Source organism: Nelumbo nucifera, chromosome 1 (genome assembly GCF_055504915.1).
Source record: "Nelumbo nucifera cultivar China Antique chromosome 1, China Antique-T2T, whole genome shotgun sequence".
In the NCBI taxonomy this organism is placed as follows: Eukaryota; Viridiplantae; Streptophyta; class Magnoliopsida; order Proteales; family Nelumbonaceae; genus Nelumbo; species Nelumbo nucifera.
In genome coordinates, this window is record NC_142649.1 from 187377762 (window position 1) to 187403922 (window position 26161).

Genomic DNA, 26161 nt, shown 5'->3' on the forward strand with positions numbered 1-26161 from the left:
TCTTCGGTGTGCTCTTAAGATTCAAGACCGCCGTATTGAAACTTCAAAGGCACTGAAACCAGTAAAAAGCATGGGATGCAAATGGAATAAAAACCAATCGGGTGGGCAATTTAGTAATTTAAAAAGAGATTTTAGAGCTTGCATATGCTATGGGTGGTTTTAAACGGCAAACTTGACGGCGTTAGTTGTTAACCGTTAGCACCACCGTTCCCTTGTTTCCTTCTAACGTAAGCTGTTGAGGGTGTTTAAAAGGGGAGGAAATTGAACCAAATGCAGTTCCGTTTGGACTCTTCGGGGATTTAATACGTCTTAGTTTCCCGCGACTTCGTGTCGATCATAATCTCCCTCTCTCGAGCTCTGCAAGACCTAATCCATGGCGTCCAGAACCCTCTCTGCTTTCTTTAACTAAGGTCAGTTTCCTGGAAATATTGATTTTTTTCACCTCACCTGTTTTTTTTTTTCTTCCGTTTTTCGTTTTGGTCTTAGTTTCCTATTTAGCGGTTACTGGACACGAAAAAACTCAATGATAAGTTCAAAAAATCATAAAACCCTAGAGCCCTGTGAAAGCTCCCTTGTTTTCATTAGTGGCATAGGTTTATGTTCATCTAGCTGCCGATCCGCGTTTTGGTCGGAGACTTGGATTCGGCGATCAAATCGTCCAAGATCTTATTGGATTGTATTTATGATAAAGATTTATGGTTCTTCTTGAATTATGCTTTTTTTTCTGATATTTGTTTGTTTTTTATATAGATTGAAGGTTTTTCTTACGTTTCTCATAGTGAGAGAGCTGATATAAAAGGGGAGAAGAGAGAGCATGGAAGAAGCTAAGAAAGAGGAGAGTAATGTGGAAGCTACCAAGGATGTTACAGTCGCTTCGACTTCTTCAGTTTCCGATAGTAGTTGTGACACTGTTGTTCCCAAGTTAGGCTCTGTTCAAGGGTACGTATTTCTATTTTTCTAACTTAATTTTCAATGTATATGAGCTTGGAGTGGTAGTGAGATGAGATATAAGATGAAAACTTTCCATTTATAGCATGTCTTTATGTAGTATTATTAATTTATTACCACCACAACGACCACCGCTACTATTATCATTACTATTAGTGTCATTGCTTTCGGGCTTTTGACTCTAAAATGTAATTGATAGTGTTATGTGTGATTTTTCATCAATTGTCTTTCTTTTTTGACCATTCTAGGAGAACAACTGGTCCCACCAGACGTTCGACAAAGGGAGGTTGGACAGAGGAGGAAGTGAGTATCTAAATATTCTTTCCTGGTCGATAGTCTCCTTTGATTATTAACTTACTCTCATGTAGATTCAGTTTTCAGTTCTTTGAAATGTAGATTGGAATTTGGAAATTAGTTGATAGACCTTTTCTATAACTGTTCATCTGAGAGCTGCCACTTTGTGCAAAAGTGCCCAGAGGTTAGGTCCATAATCAGTCCAACCCTCCCAAGATCCCGGCTGACTAGAACCAGCACGGGATAATGGACCTTTTCTGTAACTGTTGGGCAGAACTAACACTATTATGTACTTTACCTTATCTTTCTAAATAAGTGGCATGGGTTAAATTAATCCTAATCTCTTTGTGCAGATATATTTATCTATTATTTTGTGAGTGGATGAATCTAATATTTTTAACCATCTATTACTTCATTTTGTCTCTTATCTGATAATGTGAAACAGGATGACCTGTTAACAAAAGCAGTCAAAAAATTCAATGGAAAAAATTGGAAGAAAATAGGTGAGTGTGCTTCTATGTATTAACTGGTTTGTCATTTATTCACTAATTTGCAAGGAGTTTCACAACACTTGACTCTAAAGATCAATCTGTTTAATTGTTTTATATATTGTTCTGCTAATATTTGAAAGTTAAAGTTGAATTTATTTAGCCTTCTAAGTACCTATTAGTTGGACTGCAATTTGGCTTGTTTTCTTATCTTACCTTTCTCTTTTGCCTTTAGCATTTGAAGGCACAAAATACTCAGTCATATTTATTAATCTTCTACATTTACTCTAGGACCTTTTTAATGGGAATTCAGTAGCTTCTTGATTTCCTATTGGATATTAATGTGAGCAGTTAGATGCAGATGAAGGATATGATGTAGTGATCTAGAGCATAAGAATATCATTCATGAATTATGTTTTTGGTTGTCCTGTTTCATTGTTAAATGCAAGCTATATGAGGAAGTTAGATCCAAAAGAAATAAGCACTTATGGAGTTTTTTTCCTTCTGATTTCTTCCGTATTTTTTATGTTCTTTGCTTTTTCTTAATCTGTTCCATCTTTGTGGTACAGAAGTTACTACTGTTTTTGTGATTTTATGAACTTTCTGATCTCTTGCAGCTGAATGGTTCCCTGGTCGGTCAGATGTGCAGTGTCTGCATCGATGGCAGAAGGTTCTCAATCCTGAACTCATTAAAGGACCATGGACAAAGGAGGTTTGGATATGTTCACACTCTTTTTATTTGTTTATTATTAACTCTACGTGTATATATTATGCATCCATGATTATTTTGTTTCCCCTTTGGTGCTTCCAGGAAGATGATCGTATTATTGAGTTGGTAGAAAAATATGGTTGTAAAAAGTGGTCTGTCATTGCAAAGTCCTTGCCAGGCCGCATAGGAAAACAATGTCGAGAAAGGTAGGTCTCAATGGTTATCTCATCAAATTCCTGGTATGCAGTGAATAGTTGACTATTTTTTTGGATTAGAGAGGGAAATGGCATTCTGTTAATTTGTCTTGCTATTGAAAGGAAAACACATTATGTAATAGGCTGTAACAGGAGGGAATGACCATTTATCTAAAAAAAGTAAAAGGGGGTTGGGGTCACCTTTTTTCCATCATTCGATCATTCCAATGGATTTCATTGTTGAAGTGCATGGACAATCTTGTTGGACTACTTCATCCCTTGTATTGACCTTTTTTATAGTATCTTTTTTATGGTATGCTGTATAGGTACTTTTTTGACAATATAAGCTGATAGAGAAACTTGTATAAATACAGGTAATTAGTACTTGGATATAATTAATATAGTCACTAGGGCCTTTATATGCTTGAGGTGTAAGTTTCAATGGTTGAATCTTAAGCTTCATGAGACCTCATTTTCTTAGAGAAACATGAGGTAAAATGATAAGGACTATATTCATAAAATTTATGTACTATACTTCAAAACAAGAAAAGTATATTATTGATTAACGATCACTAGGGCCCGGCCTGCTGACCTAAAACCCCAAGCCCCGCATGGCCCATCGGCCCATACAATTGTGCCGGGCCGTGGCACGGCCTGTGGACCATCGGGTTAGGCTGGCTCAAAATCGTGCCGGGTTGCGGGCGGCACGACCCGGTTTACACCTCTATCTGTGCATTCTCTTGTATCCGGTCATTATACCCTGCTGCCCCCTGGTCTGGTTTGTTTTCTTTAATATATTTCAGTTTGCCTCTAGCAGTCAAATTTACTTCAACAGATTTTGCCCATGGTACATAATTTGTACCATTGAGTTTGACTGAAGTCATCTGGACAGCCATGAAATCTGGTTGTACCATCACACTTGTTTTGGTTTCACTGCCAGAAACTGCCATGAATCACATACAAGTTATTTCAGTAACTTACTTCCAAGTGTTCAGTCGGTTCAGTTATTAATTCGGGAATACCAACAGCCTAGCCGCAACCTTTTAGAAGAGAAAAATACCATTAGAAACCTCCAAAAAAACAACCGACCTCACCATATTAATTAAGAAAAGCACAGAAAATAGATCACAAGGTTGTCTTGTCCCACCGTTGACAAAAAGGAGTCCACCACTCACAAAAAATAATCAGCCGATCTACACCATTCGCGCACAGTCCCTCTTTGAACTGCCAAATAGAGGGAGTCTAGAACACCAACAAAAACTCAACACACGGTGCTTCTTGAGGCATGGAAGCCTCCTATCCCTCTGGGCGATCAGTCTTTTTTGTTTCTTTCTCTCCCTTTCAACTTCTATCAACTGTAGTCTTCAGCCGAAGCTATTCCAGGCGTCCTTTCACAGTTCCAGTTGAACAGTCGATCAGACCAGCTCTGGTACCATGTGATCAGGCCTGCATTTGAGAAATAAACAGGTAGAAATCCTGGTATGATCCCAGAATATGAAGGTACAGTAGAGAGAAGAGAGAGAAGAGAGAATAGGGCTTCAGATACTGTCTCTATCAAGAGACACAACTGCCGCCCATATTAGTTTATATTTGTAATAGAACAAAATTACACTAATGCCCCTGACTATATGACTTAAGAACAAAGATAATAAAACATAAATAAGAAAGGGATAAAAAGACTAAAATAACCCTGCACAAACACTTTAGTTTAACAGCATGTACTGGTATTTGTAGTTGTAAAAGACTGCTGTTTTCGTATAAAACCTATTGCATGTACTGGTATTTGTAGTTATTAAATGATGTATGCTCATTAGCTGAATTTTTGCTGCTCAAAACTGATGCTAGATGTTATTTTCTAAGGCTGACATGCTAATATGGCCCATATGCAAAAAATATTTTTTATAAACTCTTAACTACTTACAGTATTTTTCTGTCCTTTTGCAACTATGTCTGCCTTATCGTCTCCTAAGTTTTCATTGAAAAAATAAAAAAAAAGAATAAAGATTTTGCATTCTCATTTGATTCTTTCAATTAAAGGTTTCAAAATAAATGCTATTGTCCTCTTAAGAGACTTGTATTCAAACATTTAGTCATTGCCCTGGTTACCCTCAGGGTGGATTAGCATCATGTGATAAGTCAATCTTAGCTTTGATGCTTACTTGGGGAATTTACTTCCTTCCATAACTGTTGGTTTTACTCATAAAAAAACTGGTGATTTTAGTTGTGGCCAGTTAGAGCAGGTGGCTTTTTAAGAAAATTAGAGGCACTTTTTCCCATAAGTATGCAAGTCTATCCATTTAAGTAATTGATAGTGACTCTAGCCATTATGTTAGGGGAAAAGTTAAAAATTAGAGGCACTTCTCCCACAAGTATGCAAGTATATCCATTTAAGTAATTGGTAGTGACTCTAGCCATTGTGTTAGGGGAAAAATAAAAAAATGGTAGATTTGAAGCTTTCTCACTCTTCAAAAAATATAGGCCTTAGCCATAGCAATCAACTTCTTGCTTTTATATTTGCCAAAATTAGTGAAGAGCCTTTTAGATTATATTGGGAACGGGGATTGATAGGTGATCTTTTATTGTTGCATTAGTTTCCTTTTCTTTTCAGCTTTTGTTTTTCTTCTCTTTGATAAAGTCAATAAATAAGTTGTTAACCGTGTATATAGTATCTCAGATGTGTTGTTCTGGAACCCTGAAACTAATATTTGATTTCTCAGGTGGCACAACCATTTAAACCCTGCTATAAAGAAGGACGCATGGACCAAGGAGGAGGAGTTGGCTCTTATACGTGCACACCAAATATATGGGAACAAATGGGCTGAAATCGCAAAATTGCTCCCTGGAAGGTATCAGTATAAGATTATGGTTGCATCAGTTTTAAATATCAGATAATGTACTATAAGGAAATTTAGCATAATCTGCTGAACAACTGGGGGGAAAGAGAAAAACATGGCACAAGGTAGAAAACTAAAAATAGTGAGTTGAATAGTGTAGGTATTTCTGTCAGGTTAGCTTTTGGCCTGGGAAATATCCAGGTGGTGCATGTCAATGGTGCATTGCAGTTCCCTGCATGTTCACCTGTGCTGCTATGAGAATTTAATGTTCTCATGGTCCTTCAGGCAGGGAATACCTAATTAAGTATAGTAAAATAGATCACTTTGGATCTGGCTGACTTGTCAATATATAATTTTCCAAACTAAGCAGCCAGCTAAAATATTGAAGTGAAGCAGATGCATTATTTCTATCTTATTTTACTCTTTTTGTGAAAATTAATTATAGGGCGGACAACTCAATTAAGAATCATTGGAACTGCTCAGTAAAGAAAAAGTTGGATTCATATTCAGCTCATGGGTCTTTGGGGGATTTGCCTCCAATTGCTTTTTCTGATTCCTACAATCATGAAATAAAAGTGGAGCATAAAAGGGATGAAGTGGTAGGCAGAAGTCCTAGAACAATGGTTTGTTTTGACAAGAAAGTTGACACGGGCAATGGTGTTGATGCTAATTTGAGAGGTTCAATTCTTGGAAATGCAAATGGAGTACAGACACATCTACAACTATGGCCTGTTGACATAGAAAACTGTAGATCTTCCAAAGTAGAAGTGGATGGTTTGGAGAAACCATCCATTGAGACCCTATGTGATGATAAAGATGCTGGGGAAAACGGTCTGACCAGTGAACCGTGCATCAACAATGCTAAACTGTCAGATGATTCACAACATGGAATTGTTGTTCAATCAGGAAAATTGTGTGGGGTTCCATTTGATGATTCTTTGGCATTATTGCATTCAAATAAATCTGCAAGTGTACCTGCTGACTGTAAAAGTCTTTCATCTCCTCAACCTCCTTCACTGCGTGTAATTGTGTCAGCTTCTCCATATGTTGCCTTGGACATGACTGAATGTAGTGGAAGAAATGGTAGTCCTCCAGAAAGGTCTCTTCCTACAACCATTAAAAAATCACAAGAATCACCAAAGAGGCCCCAGAATTATGCTCATTTCATGAATACGTCATGTGGTAAGGATTCAAGATTCAACTTTCAACGTTACAGTAACTTCTCAAGATTGTCAGAACATGAATTTAATGGTGACAACAGTGTAGTTGGTAAGCACCCCAAAGTCTCCGGGACAGGACATTCTGAGGATACAAATTATGGCCGTTTGTGTTATGAGCCTCCCCAGCTGAAGGATTTAAATATTGCTTTGGCAACTGGTGGATTTTCTAGTACAGATAACTATTTTCAGAAAGAAAACAATACAGTCTGTTATTCTACTCCACCTAGCTGCATTCAAGTAACCTCTGGAAATGGTAGTAGCCCAGACCATATATTGAGGAGTGCTGCAAGGAGTTATCAAAATACCCCATCTATCATAAGAAAGAGAGGGCGTGAGGCTTCCAAGCAAGCTGGCAATTCAAATGATTCTGATGGCATTTGTACACCAGAAGCAAGGTATGGTAGTTCAAATGACAGGCTGAGGATGATGCCTTTCTGTGACCATGGTGGTCAAGATGATCTCAATAGTACGGACCTTCTAAACGTGAAACGACTTTTCCTCTCTCCCCGAAATTCTCCAGAAACTGAAACATCTGCTTTGAAATCAGTGGAAAAACGCCTTGAACATGCCTTTGATATGGAATGGGATAATCCAAGGGCTAAATGTAGTCCCTCAACTACAGCAAGTGATTCTTCTGATGCTGTTCATTGTTCACATACAAAAGTGATGCCTTTTGACAACTCTCCTGAATCTTTAGTGGAGCATTCGGGTCTTTCTTGGAACTTCATTTCACCTGATTCTGGGTGCAGTTGCAACTCTGTGGCTTGAAATCTTGTAAGTTTTACTTCTCAAGTTCTCATTGTTCTTTATACATGTGCAATGGTAATACCCTGTCTCAAACAGTCAGTTAGTCACCCATGTCAGCTAGCTTGGATGGTATCTGTTGAAATTTCTTTTTCTTCTCTTATTATTGCAAAAAACTGTGCTCTGCTTGGTATCTTTTCTTTCTTTTGCATTCTACGTTTTTTTTTTTTTTCTGTGAATGAAATTACTGACATTTTCTTGGTAAGGAATCCAAAATTAATTGGCACATAAATGACACAACGTCATGATTGCATTGAAATTAATTAAACATTACAAATAGAACCAAAGCTTCTGTCAAAGGATATCATCTTGTAGTATTTCAGGAAATTATTCTGAACTACATGGATATTCTTTCTGTTATCTACTGCAAAGTGCAAACGTATTTTAAATGCAGAAATTTGTTATTCTATAGCCTAGAAAAGCCTGGCAAGGGATACTACATGCATATATTTTGGGTAGCAACACTCTTATGAAATCCATGTGTGAAAATCGAACAGTTTACTTTTTTTTGGTCTGTTCTCAAGGTCCTACTGACAATAATCAAAGGGATTGAAAATGATTTAGACTTTTTGTGGGAACCAGTGGCAAGTAAAGTTGATAAATTAAGAGAGTGTATAAATGAAAGGAAGATTGGTTTTGGGGAGAGTGAGTGATAAAAATGTACTGCTCTGCTTGGAAAGTGGTTCTGCTTATTCTTGTTTATAACACAATCTTTTGTGGCATTCAGTCATCAGGAGTAAGTATGGCATCCATTTGAATGAGTGTGGTTCTGGCCAGCAAGCAAGGCATCCATGCTTTGCCCATTGAAAGATATTGTAGTGATCTACCTCTCTTTCCATAGAATTGCATATGCCATATCTCAGGTCATAACATTTGATTTTGGGAGGAAACCCCGATAGCCCTTTGTCTATCCAGTTCCCTAGAGTTTACTCCTTGTCCACGGACCATGCATAAATATAAACCCATTGCTAAATGTTAGCATGGATTATTTTTCTTCTTTCGGAATCAATTGAAATTTTGGTTTCAGATGAGTATTTAGATATCTTGAAAATGATGGGATACTAGCTTTCCTATATGCTTCTTCCTATTCACCTATTCTTTTCCTTGTTGATGCTTTTCAAGGTGGCCCTATACCACCCAAGATCAAAGATTTTTGTTGGGAAGCAACTTTGGAAATCAACATTGGTAAGATTCTCCAACATAGACAACTGAATTGGAGTCTATCCCTTTATGCATGTTTCCTTGGCTCCAAAACAGTGAGAATGTTAACCACTTACTCCTTTCTTATCTTTTCACCACCAAGGAACCTTAACACAAAAGCAAGATATTATGACGGTGAATGAGAATATTGGTGTTAAGGGGAAAATCTTAAGCGAAGGAACTCAAGAATATTTGAAGGAATAAAGCAAGATTATTTATAGACATGCCAATGGAAAGAGTAGGAAAGATTGGCCTCTTGGAAAAAGAATTATATCTCCTTAGGGGGTGAATAACATTGATCAGAGCCACACTATCTAACCTACTAACCTATTTCCTGTTAGTTTTTAGGATTCCTCCTAGGGAATCTAAAAAACTAGAGAAATTGATAAGAGGTTTCCCTTGGGAACCGGGGGAAAGTAGGAAAGAAAGATGACTTAATCAAGTGGGAGGTGATTTGTCGGAGTAAAGAAGAGGGGGATCGGATTTGGAGAATGTAGTTCAAAAGAACTAAGCTCTTTTGGGGAAATGGTTGTGGCATGAGGTGATAGGAAGAATTCATGGTCGTGTAGGAAATAGGTGGGATGCTGGTGTATTTCAATGGCCAACATTGGCAACTCCATGGAAGGCTATTCACAGTATCCTTCCTCTCTTCCTCAACCTTATCAGGTATGATGTGTGCACTGGAAACTCGGTTCTTTTTTGGGAGAATACTTGGATTGGTGATTTACCTATGAAGGACCTCTTTCCTTGTTCAGTGTTTCTTTGTACAAAAATGAGTTTGTTTCTAATTTCATCTCCTCTATTAAGAATTCCTTGGCACCAAATTGGGATTTTGGTTTTCGTAGGGCTCCGTTTGGTTTGTGGGATGGGGATGAGAAAAAGGGAATATTCCGAAAATATTCCGTTTTCTCTTATTTGTTTTGAGGGAAAGAGAGGGATGAGATGAGAAAAGTGTGGGATGTCAGATCCCAAAATTATGGATTTGGGGTCGCACCAAAACTGTGCGACCCCGGTGGAAAAGTTTGGGAAAGCACTGTTACAACTGAAAGAACCACCGCCTTCTTCACCTGGCAAGGAACCAGTGTGAGGGGCAGCGGTGATCTCCCTCCATCTTCCTCTTCTCTCTTCTCCCACACCTTTTTCCGGTCTTCACCAGATCTGCGGTGAACCAGGCAGCGACGAAGCGAACCAGGCAGCGGTGAAGTGAACTAGGCAGCGGTGAAGCGAACTAGGCAGCGGTGACGCGCAGGCGAAGCGAATCGGGCAGCGAACCAGAGTAGTAGAGACGAAAAACGAAGAAGAAAAAGAAGCAAAAGAAGAAGAAGAAGAAAGAGAGAGAGAGGGAGATTAGAGAGGGGACGTGCAGAGAGAAAATGGGGGAAGTGGGGAAGAAGGAGAAGAGAGAAGAAGATCAAGGAGAGAGAACGAGAGAGGGAAGCCGAAGATGGGTTCAGATCCGCCGCTTCTCTTCCTAGTCGCCACTTTGTTCGGTCGAGAGGATGAAGGTGAATAGTGGATTCCTTCTAAACTTCTCCCCCTTTTTACATTTTCCCATCCCATCCCATCCCAATAAAACCAAACAATGGAAACTTAATTTTTTACACTTTCCCATCCCAACCCATCCCATCCCATCCCATCCCATCCCACCCAAATCTTCCCACAAACCAAACGGAGCCTAGAGGTTTGAGAGATGTGGAAGTTGAGTGTCTCACCAGATTGTTGAGTCCTCTTGATAAAGTTTGTTTGGACTCATCTCAACCAAACAAACGGATTTGGTCCTCACATCCAAAAGGGTCTTCCTTCTGTGCTTCTTCTTTTTAGGTCCCTTTGTTAGCCCCCTTCTCAATAGTTTTATTAGCCGAAGAAAAGAGGAGAAATAAGGAAGAAGAGAGAGAGAAGAGAGAAGAGAGAAGAGAGAAGAGAGAAGAGAGAAGAGAGAAGAGAGAAGAGAGAAGAGAGAAGAGAAAGGTTTGGAGGGTTCTAAATCTATCTAGCAGCGCTAGCTTATATTATTATATATAGGGTGACCATAATTAAAAGGGAAAAGACCCTTATGCCCCTATTGTAGTCAAAGTACATAAACAATGATAAAAAAAACTATTTTAACCAGACCAAACAGACCCTAAGTAAGAAGAATAAAAACATAAAATGTAAAGTAAACATTCCAACACTCCCCCTCAAGTTGGGACATAGATGTCAATCATGCCCAACTTGTCACACAAATTATTATGCCGCACATGATGAAGGCCCTTGGTGAAGATGTCTACAAGTTGTTCTTCTGAACTGACATATGTAGTGCACACTTCTCCACTCACAAGTTTTTCTCTAATAAAATGCTTGTCCACTTCAATATGTTTTGTTCTATCGTGGAGGGCTGGGTTAGCAGTAACATTGATAGCAACTTTATTGTTACAATAGAGTGGCATAGGTTTGTTAACTGCAATACCCAATTCACCTAACAAGTTTTTTACTCGTATGATTTCAGCAACTTCATGAGACAGCTCTGTATTCCACTTCAGCACTGGACTTAGCCACCACACTTTGCTTCTTGCTTCTCCAGGTGATTAAGTTTCCTCTCACGAAGGTACAATACCCATTGGTAGACTTTCTGTCATCGACTGCCCCTGCCCAACCAACATCTGTATATACTTCAACCTTCAAATGCCCATGTTTCTCGAATAGCAAACCAGCTCCTAGGAACTTCTTGAGGTATCTAAGGATCCTTGCTGTAGCTTCAAAGTGAGTAGGATTATGCATGAATTGACTAAGGACACCCACTGCATAGGCAATATCAGGCCTAGTCATAGACAAATATAAGAGTCTCCCTAGGAATGGCAATAGGGCGGGTTTGGGGCGGAGAGTACATTCCCCATCCCTAACCCCGACCTCCAAATCACCCCCCATCCCCGTCCCCGATCCCTGACGGGCAAAGGAATACCCCCTCCATCCCCGACTCCGACGGGGACGAATTCCCCGTCGGAGACCCGAATCCCCGAAACTAAGAGGGAGAGGACCATTGGGACTTGGGAGAGTTTATGTCAATGATGACTGATGAGAGAGAGTCCGAAAGGTGACAACGACGGCGACGATGATGAAGGTCGGCGGTCTGTGAATCGGCGACGAAGACGAAGTCCCTTCCTCAGTTCTTTGGCTTCTTCTCTGTTCGATGTCCGACGGGCGAGTGGGCAGTGGCAACAGTCAGCGACGGCGGTTGGCGGTCGGCGAATCGACGACGAAGACGAAGCTAGGGTTTATTGGTTTTATGGTTCAGTTGCCTCTCTTGAGTCTTCTTTGTTGAAGATAGAAGAATGAAGACTGGTAACTAGTTTAGTCGAGGGTTAAGGGTTTTCCAACTTTTCAAGTTTTCTTGATTTCTTCGAATTATGTTTTAGACTTTTAGTTTTTATTGATTTATAAATAAATTAATAATTATTATACTTATATAATATATAATATTATATTATATATAATATATTAATATATATAATATATTAATCGAGGACGGGTCGGGGCGGGGATTGCATTCCCCGTCCCCGTCCCCATCCTCGATTGGCGATTCATGGGGTAGCCCCATCCTCGATCCCGACCCCGCCAAGGTACCTCCCATCCCCGACCCCATCGGGTCGGGGAGCCCGGGTACCCATCGGGGACGGGGAAAATTGCCACCCCCAAGTCTCCCTACAAGTCTTTGGAACTTCTTCACATCTTTCAAAAATTCCCCTTGACTGTCTCCTAACTGATGGTTAGGTTCAATGGGTGAATAAATTGGCTTCACCCCTAACTTGCTTGCATCCTCTAATGGATCTAGTACATACTTCCTTTGGGAAATAAAGATGCTCTTTTGAGAGCGGGCAACTTCAATCCCAAGGAAATAACGCAAGGGGCCTAGATCTTTCACCTCAAATTGAGTGGCTAAGAATTTCTTCAGCTTTTGTATTTCAGTCTTCCAGTCTTCTGTGATCACTATGTCATCAACATGCACAATTAAAGCTGCAATTTTCCCTTCACCTTTTTTCACAAAACAGAGTATGATCTGACTGGCATTGTTTGAACCTCGTCTGCTGTACAACTAAGTGAAACTTACTAAACCAGACCCGAGGAGATTGTTTCAACCCATATAATGATTTTTTTAACCTGCACAGCTTCTGCTCACTACCTTTGGCACAGAAACCTGGAGTTTGAGTCATGTACACCTCCTCCTCTAGGTCACCATTCAAGAATGCATTTTTAATATCCAACTGGTAAAGTTCCTAGTCAAGATTAGCTGCCAGTGAAAGGAGGATTCTAATAGAATTCATCTTGGCTATTGGAGCAAAGGTCTTTGCATAGTCTATTTCATGTACTTGTGTAAACCCTTTGGCCACCAATCTGATTTTGTACCTTTCTACCGTATCATCAGCCTTATGCTTCACTGTGAACACCCACTTGCATTCCACCTATTCCTTTCCTTCAGGAAGATCCACCAACTCCCAAGTGTCATTTTCGTGTAAGGCATTCATTTCTTCCTTCATTGCATTTGTCCATTCAAGTTTGGATAAAGCTTCTACCACATCCTTAGGAATAGAAACACTGTTAATGGAGGAAAGGAACACACGATATGAAGGTGAAATATGATCATAGGATACAAAGTGAGAGATAGGATGATTAGTAGTAGAAGATCTAACACCCTTTCTCTTAGCAATAGGAACATCAAGATCATTAATAACAGGGGGATCAATATCAAGAGGTTAAGGCATATCAATGGCAACAAGTGTACCTGGCTGATGAGGAGGATCTACCTCTGGAGAGTCTGATGATGTTGGTTGCATAGTTTTAAGTTCCATGGCTCTTGAATTTTGCTGGCTGTTATGGCGGCGAAGAAAGACACGAAATGGAGGATCAAGAAGAGGAGGTAATTGAGTTTGAGTGCCGGTGTGTTTCTCCTCCTCAACCCTGCTCTCCTCTAAGGAGAAACTGAGAAAAAAGGTGATTCTCAAAGAAGGATACGTCCATGGAGATATAGTACTTGTGTGAGGCAGGGTCATAGCAATGATAACCTTTTTGAGATAAAGGGTAGCCAAGAAAAACACAAGGAATGGCATGAGGATCGAGCTTATCGCAAGTAGGTGACAAGTCATGAACAAAGCAACAACACCTAGAGACACGCATTGGAATAGGGGACAGAGGAGCTGTAGGAAACAAAAGTTGATGTGGGGCTTTATACTCTAGTAACCGAGATGGCATACGGTTGATGATATATGCGGCACATAGCATCCATCCAAAAACATTTCGGAACATTCATATGGAGTAATAAACCACGAGTTACTTCAAGAAGATAACTGATTTTTCCTTTTAGAGACACTGTTTTGCTGGGGTGTCCTAGCACAAGAGCTCCAATGAAGAGATCCACACAAAGCAAAGAACTCTGTGAGATCACTATGGAAGTACTCCTTTGCCTTGTTCGACTGGAAAATATGGAAGTACTCCTTTGCCTTGTTCGACTGGAAAACTAATGATGTTGGTTGCAAAGTCTCACCTTATCTCTCCCAGAGAGGAGGTTATATTCCTAAAATAAAGTTGACTTACCGGTCATGTGGTTTGAGGCTCTAGAGTCAATTATCCAAAGGGAATCAAATGTATGAGATGACACATGGAAAGTAGTGGTAGTGTTACTTGATGTAGACGCCAAGGAGGTAGGAGTAGGGCCAAATCCATCTGGCGAAGTGTCGTACCATGTAATTTCAAGTGGTCGTGAAAAGAGTTGATAATCTCTTCCTTGGGGTCAAAACTAGAGTGTCACTCTTGGGGTACCATGGGGCTAGTCTCTTGAATGCCACATTTGCTGAGTTATATTTCTTTTGACTTTGCTGAGTTGGCTTCTTACTCTGATCAAATGATGGTTTCTTACTCAATTCCTGATCAAGTGCTAGACTTCTAATAGTGAGTGCACCAAACCAAAGCTTGTCTTTGTCATCCACTCTCTTTTGTGAATTACCCTTCTTAAAAGAGCCTCTGACATTTGAATTTGTACCTCGGACTGCTAGTGCAACCGGCTCCCCCTCTGTACAATTCATCACACTTCTACTCTCTTCAAATTGAACTAAGGCATGAACTCTCTGAACTGAAGTTAAGTTCTTACTTCCTAAGATTTGTATCCTCATGGATTCATACGTAGGATTCAGCCCCAAAAGAAAAGCAAATACTCGTTGTTGGGAGACAAGTGATTTCTAGGCCTTTATATCTTCATCACACTTCCAATTCACATTTTGATAATGATCCAGTTCCTTCCAAATTGATGTCAGATCTAAGTAGTACACTGAGAGACTCCTCTCCCCCTGCTTGCAAGTGGAGGATTCAACTTGTAATTGGTATATCTTTGCATAGTGCCTCTGCTTTGAATAGGTAGATTTTGCTTGTTCCCATATTTCACAAGCTGTTTTAGCCCACATAAACGTCTTCCTTACTTGTGGCAGCATGGAAACCAAGAGCCATGACATAACCATATTATTTTCTCGGTCCCACCTGTCATGTTCAACACTTCCAGTCTTTGGTTCCTTCACTTTACCATTAATATACCCTATTTTCCCCCTAGCAGTAATCAGAAGTTTAATTCCCCTAGACCATTCAAGGTTGTTTAGTCCATCAAAGGGAATTACAGCCATGGGGAAATTCATATCCATTCCCCCACTCATTCCATTTTAACCTCCTGAAATTCCAGAAGTTGCAGAATTCTCCGAGGACATGATTCAAACACGTTTCAGTTTCAACACACACCTTACAATCTCTCTTGACACCCAAAAAGGTCTTAAAAACACACTAGAGATGCAGTCCACATGCACACTCCGGTCTGGACACAATCTGAATACAGGCCAGCTCCAATTCTCCAAAACAAAATATTTTTTAGGTTGATTCAGCACTGCACATGTTTAACAATTGAGTCTAAGTCACAATCCACCAATTTTCCAATCATCTAAACACACCAACTACTAGGAGAGATCATAAAACAGTTGAGTCACACCAAAACAGGGTAAAAATAGGTCATTCGTGACTTACAAGTATCCCATTCTCAAGTACAGGATCATACAATCCATAGAAAAAAGGCCTGAACCTCACAATTCCTTTGACAACATTCAACAATTTTGTTTCATAGGTTTTTTTGTTGGTACTAGACCTGTTCATGGGCCGGGCCGGGCCGGACTCGGGCCGGGCTTTCACTTCTCACTAATGAAAATATACTAGGCCTGAGCCTGAGCCCGGCCCGACCAATGGGCCTATAACTTGGGCCCGAGCCCGACCCTGGTAAAAAGCCCAAAACCCGAGCCCGAGCCCGAAGCCCGACCTAATTGAAAAAAAAACAATTTTCCCTATTCAAATTAGAATTAATAATTCAGATAGTATTTTTTTTTCTATTTAAATGAACAATGGGCCTACAAGATGGTATTTTTCCCTTTCTTTTATATTTTAAAACACAATTTTACATTCTAAAATCAAAAAATTTATTCAAATGGACATAATAACTAATTTTAAGTTTAATATTAGGTCGGGCCGGGCCGGGCTCGGGCCGGGCTATTTTGACAAAAACCGAGCCCGACTCGAATTTATTGCGGGCCAGGCTTTTTGGCCCGAATTTAAGCCCGCGGGCCTATAAGCATGTTCAAGCCCGTCCGGGGGTCGGGCTGGGCCGGGCCGGCCTGTCGGGCCACCCGGCCCATGAATAGGTCTAGTTGGTACACGACCAAGAGAAAAGAAAAGAAGGTAAAACAACGGTGTACCAGTCGTAGGTCAACTTCTCTGATCTCAATTGAAGAAGATAGCAAGACAGAAGAAAGAACTTATTCGATCTACTCTTAGACCCAATAGAACTGCTCTGATACCATATTAGCCGAAGAAAAGAGGAGAAATAAGGAAGAAGAAGAGAGAGAGAGAAGAGAGAAGAGAAGAGAGAAGAGAAGAGAAAGGTTTGGAGGGTTCTAAATCTATCTGGTGGCGCCAACTTATATTATTATTATATAGGGCGACCATAATTAAAAGGGAAAAGACCCTTATGCCCTTGTTGTAGTCAAAGTACATAAACAATGATAAAAAAGCTATTTTAATCAGACCCTAACTAAGAAGAATAAAAACATAAAATGAAAAGTAAATATTCCAACAAGTCTTTCTCGATTAAGGACGTTTGTTGGGAAGTGTTTCATGGGAAAATAAACACCTTGGACAACCTACAAAAAGAGAAGACCTTTCCTTTGCATCTTACCCAGTGTTTTAAAAATGCAAGGCGTAAAAAAAGCGCAAGGGGCAATTGAAGCGCAAGGTGAGGCACACACCTTTTTAACGAAAGGTGCAAAAATACAAAAAAAATCTTAAAAATAAAAAAAATGTCAAAATCCAAAAAATGCTACAAAATTCAAAAAATATTAAACATAATATTCAAAATAAATGTTTTAAAAGCCAAAATTAAAATACATAAACATAACATGTAAAGCATATTCAAATGAAAATTTAAAAATAAAATCAAACATATAAAGCATTTTCAAGCATGTAATACCCACAATCTCTTATTTTCCTCAATTGCATTACTTCAAGTAGCTAATGTGATGTAAAACATATTGCATTCTTGATTCTACGAGCTGCCTTTGTACCAAGCCCCTCGAGGCAAGCCCAAACAAGTCCATATTAGGGTCTTAAATTCTTAATTCTCACATAAAAAATAATGATTTTATAACTTTAATTGCCTTTTAAGAAGATATTTTATTAGAATGAATGAATGAACAGCATTAGCAAATAGGAAGTGGTTGGGGGTTCGGGAGCTCTACTCCTGACCCAACCACTAGGTCCAAAAAAGCAAAAAAGCATAAAATTTAAAAAGGCTCACGCTTGGGCTGAGGCGCAAGGCACATCAGGCACACTAGGCATGCACCTTTAGAAAGGGCTGTGCCTAGGACCTAGGCAAAGCGCATACCCTAAAATGCGCCTTACCTGTGTGCCTTTTAAATCATTGATCTCACCTAATTGGTGTATTCTTTGTAGGTCCTGATGAAGATTGTTACTACTTACTAATTTCCTGTTCTGTTACTGCAGAGTTATGGGGTTAGCTCTTTTTGTTGTTTGGGTGCATGTGGAACATGCCAACAGAAGTAAGCTTGCTTTTTAATCCTTCTACCTTTGCTTGGCGTCCAAGAAGAGGGAGGTTAATGTGGAGATGTGTAAGAGTAGCACTGATTTGGACTGTTTGGGAAGAACGGAATGCCAAAGTGTTTCAAGAGAAGGAGAGAAACCTACAAGAGCTGAAGGATTGCATCTTGAATAGGGTTGTCCAGTGGTTAAAATCGTTGGAGCTATTCTACCTTTTCTCCTTTAGTGATCTTTGGAGGAATTGGGCTGCGGTGGCAAATAGTACCTCACTACCTCTCCAAAGCCTAGAGTTAGTGTAAGTTGGGTACCTCCTCCTACAGGTGTATTGAAACTGAATTTTGACAGAAGTAATCAAAGTAATCCAAGTCTTTCTGGGTTGGGAGGGGTTCTCAAGAATGAGGCTGGAAATGTGGTGTTGCTCTACTCAGGTCCTTTAGGAGTTGGGGACTCCACTAGGGCGGAGTTGTTGGCTGCAATTCAAGGTGTACAGATTGCAAATCAGCTAGGTGTGGCACTGTTGTTGATTGAGGGTGACTCCAGATTGCAAACAGCTCGAGCTCGATTCGAGCTAGAGACTTGAGCTCAAGTTTGGCTCAAGTCAAAAGCTTGTAAGTTTGAACTCGACTGTGAGCCAAACATTTTATAAAAATAAAAAATTATTTTATTTGACATATAAAAAATAGTTATTATTATTATTATATGTATATATAAAATAAAAAAATTATATATATATATAATATTTTTTATTATGTATGTATGTATGTATGTACGTGTTAAGGGCCCGAGAATAGGATTTCGTCACGGGTCGGTCCATGGGGAAAACCTCTTGTTTTCCCTTGTTCCTCCCTTTTCTTGAGGAACCTATCTTGGCGCCTTAACGGTGATTTGTTCAAGAGATCAACTCTCCTTTGCTCTTTCTTGACTGAAATTTTCGATGCCTTTATTGAATATTATCAGCTCCTTAAATAGGAGATTACAAGAGATAAGAGTCATACTTTTAGGAAGACTCCCTACTAATCTATACTATTGAACATATAAGATAAGAACACTGAATAGATAAGACTCCCTACTAATCCTACTACTGAAAGTAGATAAGATAAGAATGCTGAATAGATAAGATAGAACAACTGTATCTAGTTGGAATTAGATAAGATGAGAACTGAGAACACCCAATTACTGCTGCTGCCGGTGGCGATACTTCTTCCCAATAAACGCGTCCACATCATTACTCCTCTCTTGGACTAAGAGCTTGTCCTCAAGCTCGAAACTAGGATATGTGTCATGGAACTCAATCAAGGGGATCCAAGTGGCTTCGGCTGATGGCAGGCTGGCCCATTCCACCAGGTCTTCGAGAACACCCTGGTTGCTTCGGGAGCGAACAATAGCCCGAGGTTGGGGAATGAGTTTGCCCTCTTTCAAGGGTAGTAAGGGGGGAACTCGGTCAGGAGGAATACCCTTAAACGGCTTCAGCAAGGAAATGTGGAAAACATCGTGGATCCTACTGCGCTCTAGCAATTCTAGCTTGTATGCAACCGTACCAATCCGCCGCAAAACCTTGAAGGGTCCATAAAATTTAGGAGCTAATTTAGGAGCAGCCCTGTGACTCAAGGAGCGTTGCCGATAGGGCTGAAGCTTCAACCAAACAAACTGTCCAGGTTCAAATGACAGTTCTCGATGATGCTGGTTGTAGGCACGCTTCATGCGTAGTTGTGCCTGCTGTAAGCGAAGAGAAACTTCTACTAGAAGGGCATCGCACTCTTGTAGGGAATGATCAATCTCCTCCAAACGAGTAGAACCGGGTTCATAGGATAACAAACGAGGAGGGTCACGGCCATAGACGACTCGGAAGGGTGTCATTCCCAGGGAAGAATGATAGGCAGTGTTATAACAGTACTCGACCCAAGGAAGCCACAACCCACCGTCGCGGTTGATCTCTAACAAAACAACGGAGATACATTTCGATCATATGGTTCACCACCTCCGTTTGTTCGTCTGACTGAGGATGATAAGCGGAGGAAAAAGCTAAGGTGGTGCCATGTAACCGGAACAATTCCTTCCAGAAGGCACTAGTAAAAATTGGGTCCTTGTCGCTGACAATAGATTCCGGCAACCCATGTAGATGGAAAACTTGCGTAAAGAAGACGTGGGCGACTGAAGTAGCATTGTACGGATGTGACAGAGGGATGAAATGGGCGTACTTAGAGAAGCGATCCACCACCACGTAAAGAACTGATTTTCCGCCAACCTTGGGTAGTCCCTCTATGAAATCCATGGAGATATCAGCCCATATCTGTGCTAGAATTGAAAGGGGTTGAAGAAGGCCAGTCGGGTGCAGGTTCTCCCATTTGTGCTGTTGACACGTGGAGCAATTTTGGATAAAGTCCCTAATAGAAGCCTTTATACCCTGCCAATGGAAATCGGCTTGGACGCGGTGCAGTGTCTTCTGAATGCCTTCATGGGTGGAGTTATGAATGCTGGAGATGATGGAAGGAATTAAAGAGGAATCTGCTGGGAGATGTACCTGACCTTTATACAACACCAACCCGTCATGAAGGGACCAATTGGAGACGGTGGCTCCGGACTGAACTTTCTGAACAAGGGCCGTCCACTCTGGTGATTGTGGCATCGCCTTCTTGATGTCATCTAACAAGGTGATTCGGGGATGGGAAATTCCACAAAGGAGCATAGTGTCCTCGTCACGTCTAGATAATGCATCCGCGGCGCGATTTAAGGATCCCGCCTTGTAGTCTACCCGGGAATCAAAGCCAAGCAACTTGCTAACCCAATGTTGTTGAGGAGAAGTGATCAGTTTTGACGACGAATGATCTTCCCCATAAGTACGGTCTCCAGTGTTGGACTGCTCTAGCTAACCCAACCCACTCGCGTTCATAGGCGGGTAATTTTAAATGTTGGTCGGCAAGTTTACGGCTGAAGAAGGCAATCGGGTGCCCTTGTTGCTGTAATACGGCTTCGATCCCTATTCTGGATGCATCGCACTCGACTGTGAACTCGAGATCAAAGTCCAGTAATTGTAGAACTGGGGTGGAGGAGAGGGCATCCCTTAAACTTGCAAAAGCCGCATCGGCTGCGTTGTCCCAATGAAAGGCATTCTTCTTTAGCAGGTTGGTTAATGGAGCAGCCAATAGGCCATAATTCTGTACGAACTTGCGGTAATATCCTATCAACCCGAGGAACCCGCGGAGAGCCTTGGCGGATTGGGGCTTGGGCCATTCCTTGATTGCCTGAATTTTGGAACTGTCCACCGTTACTCCTTTACCATTGATGACGTGACCCAAGTAAAGAACCTGGCGCTCGCCAAAAGAGCACTTGGATCGTTTAAGGAAGAGCTTGTGGTGGCGCAAGAGTTCAAAAACAGTCCGCAGATGATGCACATGTTCTATCCAAGATTTACTGTAGACTAAAATGTCGTCAAAGAACACTAAAACAAATTTGCGAAGGTGGAGCTGAAATACCTCATTCATCAGGGACTGGAATGTGGATGGGGCGTTTGTGAGACCGAATGGCATAACTAAAAACTCAAAGTGGCCATGATGAGTTCTGAAGGCGGTTTTCTCAACGTCTTCGGAAGCCATTCGGACCTGAAAGTATCCCGGCCTGAGGTCTAATTTTGAGAAGTACTGGGCACCATGAAGTTCATCCAACAACTCGTCCACAATGGGAATAGGAAATTTATCCTTGACAGTCCGGTTATTGAGCTCTCTGTAGTCAACACAAAACCTCCAAGTACCATCCCGCTTTGCCACCAACAGGACTGGCGAGGAGAAGGGAGAGCGACTAAGGCGGATGATCCCCTGTTTCATCATTTCAGCACATTGCTTCTCTATCTCGTCTTTCTGCAGATGTGGGTAGCGATAAGGCCGGACGACGGCTGGTTCTGAACCCGTCACCAAAGGGATCCCATGATCGCAAGCTTGGGAAGGAGGAAATTCCTTGGGTTCTTGGAACACATCTGAAAAATCGGCGAGGAGCCTTTCCATAGGTGCTGAGTGCGTCGCTTCGCCCTAGAGTGCATGGACCTGTGGTTTTTTTGCTTTTACCCTATTACCCTGCCAAGTAACTTGCTTCTCATTCAAGCGGAATGTCATCGTTAGGGCGCTGAAATCCCATAGGATTGGGCCTAGGGTAATCAACCACTTTATCCCCAGGACGACATCAAATCCATCCAAGGATAGCATAAACAAATCAACAGAGAAGGATTCAGATTTGACCTGTATTTGGACGTCCTTACAGATTCCCGGATTGTGAACCCTTTCACCGTTTGCTACGGCTACCTGCAGTTGTGGTCTGATTTCCATAGGCAGTTTCAACTGAAGGGCAGCTTGCTCACTTACAAAATTGTGTGTGCTTCCTGAATCAACAAGGATCCGTACTGGTTTTCCCGCTATCCGTGCCTGCAACTACATGGTTCGAGAGGTTTTTATTCCGGTGATTGCATGGAGGGAAATCTCGGGTTCGAACGCTGAGGGTTCATCTTCGTCTTCCTCTTGTTCATCCACCAGGAGGCAGAAAAGTCTCTTGTACATGTGCCCTGCCGAATAAAGGTCGTCGTAGTTGAAACACTGTCCCCTTGCCCGGCGTTTTACCATCTCGGCTCTGGATAAGCATTTGATGGGGGGTGCCACCACGCTGCTTCCTACACTGGATGCTGACCTGGGGACGTCGCTCGTATGAGGCTTCTGTTCTCGGATGGTTGTAGAAGAAGGGGCCATTCCGGGTGTTTTCGGGGGTGCCCATGATGTCGGCGGCCGCCCTATACTGAAGGTTTCGCGGCTGAGTTGCATCTTGCGTTCGAAAGCGCGGACTAGATTCATGGCCGTAACCAGGTTGGGGGGATTTTGCATCTCCACATCCACCCTCAAATATTCTGCTAACCCTGTGGTGAACATGTCTACTTGCTGGTCTGGTCGTACTGATGATGCTCTGGCAAGGAGGATCTGAAACTGGCGCTGATATTCAGCCACTGTTCCCGTCTGTTCGAGGTTGATTAGTTTGCCCAAGGAATTGCTTGTTAATGGGGGCCCAAACCGGAGAAGGCAGTAGGATTTGAATTGGGTCCAACTGTGCCTGGGTTCCTCTTGTTCCAATTGATAAAACCAGAGCTGCGCCTCCTCTGTCAAGTGGAATGCGGCTAGGCTTATCTTGTCTCTGTCATCTGTCCTCTGTCTGTTGGTTGCGGAAGAACTTCTCACATCGGTACAGCCACCCCAAGGGATCACCGATGCCGTTTGACTCTGCCATGTCTGGTCGGCGGCGTTAGTGGTTGCAGCCCCTTCTGGGTTCCTCTCCTTAGAGAAAAATAACTCCATCAAGCGCCGTAACTCTCGTACATCGTCCTTGATTTCGCGTGCCTCCGTGCTGTTCTCCACGAGCCTGTGCTCCAGTTCGTGGACCCTGGACGTCAACTGCTCCAGATCACCCATAACGCCTTGCTCTGATACCAAGCTGTTAAGGGCCCGAGAATAGGATCTCGTCACGGGTTGTCCACGGGGAAAACCTCCTGTTTTCCCTTGTTCCTCCCTTTTCTTGAGGAACCTATCTTGGCGCCTTAATGGTGATTTGTTCAAGAGATCACCAACTCTCCTTTGCTCTTTCTTGACTGAAATTTTCGATGTCTTTATTAAATATTATCAGCTTCTTAAATAGGAGATTACAAGAGATAAGAGTCATACTTTTAGGAAGACTCCCTACTAATCTATACTACTGAACAGATAAGATAAGAACACTGAATAGATAAGACTCCCTACTAATCCTACTACTAAAAGCAGATAAGATAAGAATGCTGAATAGATAAGATAGAACAACTGTATCTAGCTGGAATTAGATAAGATGAGAACTGAGAACACCCAATTACTGCTGCTGCCGGCGGCGATACTTCTTCCCAATAAACGCGCCCACATCAGTATGTATGTATGTATGTATGTATGTAAAGGATCGATTAGGCTCGTCAGCCTCACAAGTCGAGCTTTATTGGTCTCGAGCTTGGCTCAATTACTAAACGAGCCCATATATTAGGCTCGAGCTCAACTCGAAGCTCGGTTTAGACCGAGTCAAATTGAGCTTTTCATGAGTTGAGCTCGAATAGCTCGTGAAAAGCTTGGCTTGTGGCCACCCTTACTCATTGTGGATGCTATCTTGAGAGGGTGGTTGTCTACTGCTAGCGTTACTTAAGAAAATATACAAATAAACCATGAGAGGAAGGTCCCAAATTAGGGAAGGCTGAAGAATTTTGATGGCTGCAGTCTAGCAAAGCCAGGACCCTTAGGAATTGGGGGATTTGGTCGGAGACTGCCACTTCTGTCATAAGCTACTAAGGACCAGTTGAGGTGGGAAATTCTTTGGGAGATAAATTGTGTGCAATGCAACTAGTAATTTGCCTTCGAAAGCTGGACAGAATTAGAGGCGGAAGGGAATTCTGAGGTGGTTATTTTCATCTGAAAAAAAATTGTTAGCAGACAGATTATAGGGTGGTTCACTGGTTCTTTAATCATGGGAAAGACAAGCTCCTAGCCCCTTAGATCTCTGTCAAGATAGGCAAAAGGTCTAACCACTAATTCGAATTGCTCATTTTGATGGGTTCCTAGATCGGAAAACGATAGGGGAATGTAGGTGCCTGATCAAGTGTAAAAGTGTTTTTTGCCTTTCTGTTTCTTGTTTGTCAGTCTATAGCTGTTCGATAGTTTGTAATGACCCTCCATTCTCATTAATGTGAAACATTGGTTTTTTTTTGTATATGATCTCAATAAAATTCCATATATTTGTTAATGATAAAAAAGTAAAAGAAAACCTCGGCAAGCCACCTACATTGGTTTATTAAGTGTTAAAAACGATATACTTATGTTCCAGTCCTACAAAAATATGTATACATATATAACAATACTTGTAGGAGATTTTTAACTTTATTGCTACAATATTAGTCTTGAGCAACATATCTCTGCGTTATTTTGATTATATGCTGTATGACCATTACTCTCTATGCTTCAACTTATTAGCTAGTCTTTTAATGTTGGTTGAAACATTTAACATTTATGGGTTCAACTATGATGCTGGAAAGACATGATACAGGAAAAACTTGTTACCAATCAATGAGCATCATAAAAGTGGTAATCAATCAGGTGGATTTTCATCAAAATTCACAGGAGGTTTTGATTGGCCAAAGTCTTTCCGATATCATGTCTTTCTGGCATCATAGATTTGGTGGTAACTAACCACATTCACATACCTGTTCAGGCCCAGCCCATGAACATTTTACACTGCTTCAGGCTTGGGCTTTGGGCTGGACCCTTCAAATTTGGGCAAGATCTCAAACTGAGCCCGGCACAGGGTTCATGAAACCTTGCCAAATAATCATTTTCTTTGCTACGAGTTAGATGCTCTTTTATCTATTATGTTACTTAAGTGGAAAATTTCTGTATAAGAAGTTGCCATGTTTTGTAACAGAAGCAAATGATACTATCAGCTGAATGATTTCTATATGTATTAGATGCAAACACGAACTTGCTTTTTGCCAAATGATCTGTGATCTCTTTCCAGTCCAAATCTGTGACTCCATTCATCATTCTCTTAATTGCAGATTATGGACATATGATCTGATATCTTCAACATTGAAGATAACCATCCGAAGGGAGTTGAAATGAAGAAAAAACAGTAAAGCGCTGTCTACAGGATGACCGCGGGCATGCTGGTTCCACTACATATTTGCTGATTTTTAAGTTGAAAAGTGAGTTATCTTGACTCCACTTTTCTTTCCTTTCCTAATACCACTTGACTCCACTTTTAGGGGCCATTGCTTCGTATGGTGTGGTGATATCTCAGGTCAGCAAGCATGATAACACGGTTTTAAGTCTGAGAGTGGCTACTTCCCAAGACCTTGTATAGGTTGGTCTTGCATTGGGAAATGGCTTTTACTGGAGAAGGGTCTTCTTCTTTGGGTGCACGTCGGTAGTTATGATTCCAGTCTCCTTTATTTTATTTTCTCATTTTCTTTATTTTTCTTTAATTTTTTGGGGAAGGGGGGAGGGTTATGCAGGTTGGAGTGAGGGATGTTCTACGGCAAGGTTCCCTAGTTTTTGGCCGACGGTGTTTCTGTGGTTTTTAATTAGTTTCTACAGGTCTTTCAAAATTTTTGTTTTCTTTTTTTTTTTTTCCCTTTTCAGCAGGGCTATTGATGTAAATAGGGAAAGAGGGATGAGAGATATTTGAGTCCCAACCATTCTGGGGCTTCTATGATTGAACAGTAAAGTGAAGAAACCAGGTATGGTTCTGTAGGTAGGTCAAAGGAAGAGAAGGTACACTGTAAAGGAGTAAAAATTCAATGAAAATTTTGTCCATATTTTTGAATGAA

General features: G+C 41.1%; 1 protein-coding gene across 3 annotated transcripts; it reads left to right on the top strand.

Moving 5' to 3' along the window:
- Positions 1–274: 274 nt before the first annotated feature.
- On the top strand, positions 275–26161 carry LOC104596138 (uncharacterized). 3 transcript variants are annotated; one of them, XM_010257171.2, is made up of 9 exons: positions 275–410; positions 751–939; positions 1197–1251; positions 1688–1745; positions 2348–2442; positions 2542–2645; positions 5351–5479; positions 5913–7461; positions 25391–26161. In XM_010257171.2, exons 2-8 carry the CDS (start codon positions 815–817, stop codon positions 7453–7455), a joined length of 2109 nt encoding a protein of 702 aa, XP_010255473.1. In that variant the 5' UTR covers positions 275–410; positions 751–814; the 3' UTR covers positions 7456–7461; positions 25391–26161. The 3 variants fall into 3 exon arrangements, with proteins under 3 accessions (XP_010255473.1, XP_010255474.1, XP_088751757.1); XM_010257172.3 differs by having other exon boundaries at positions 283–410; positions 780–939; XM_088895631.1 differs by lacking the exon at positions 275–410 and adding an exon at positions 662–676 and having other exon boundaries at positions 780–939.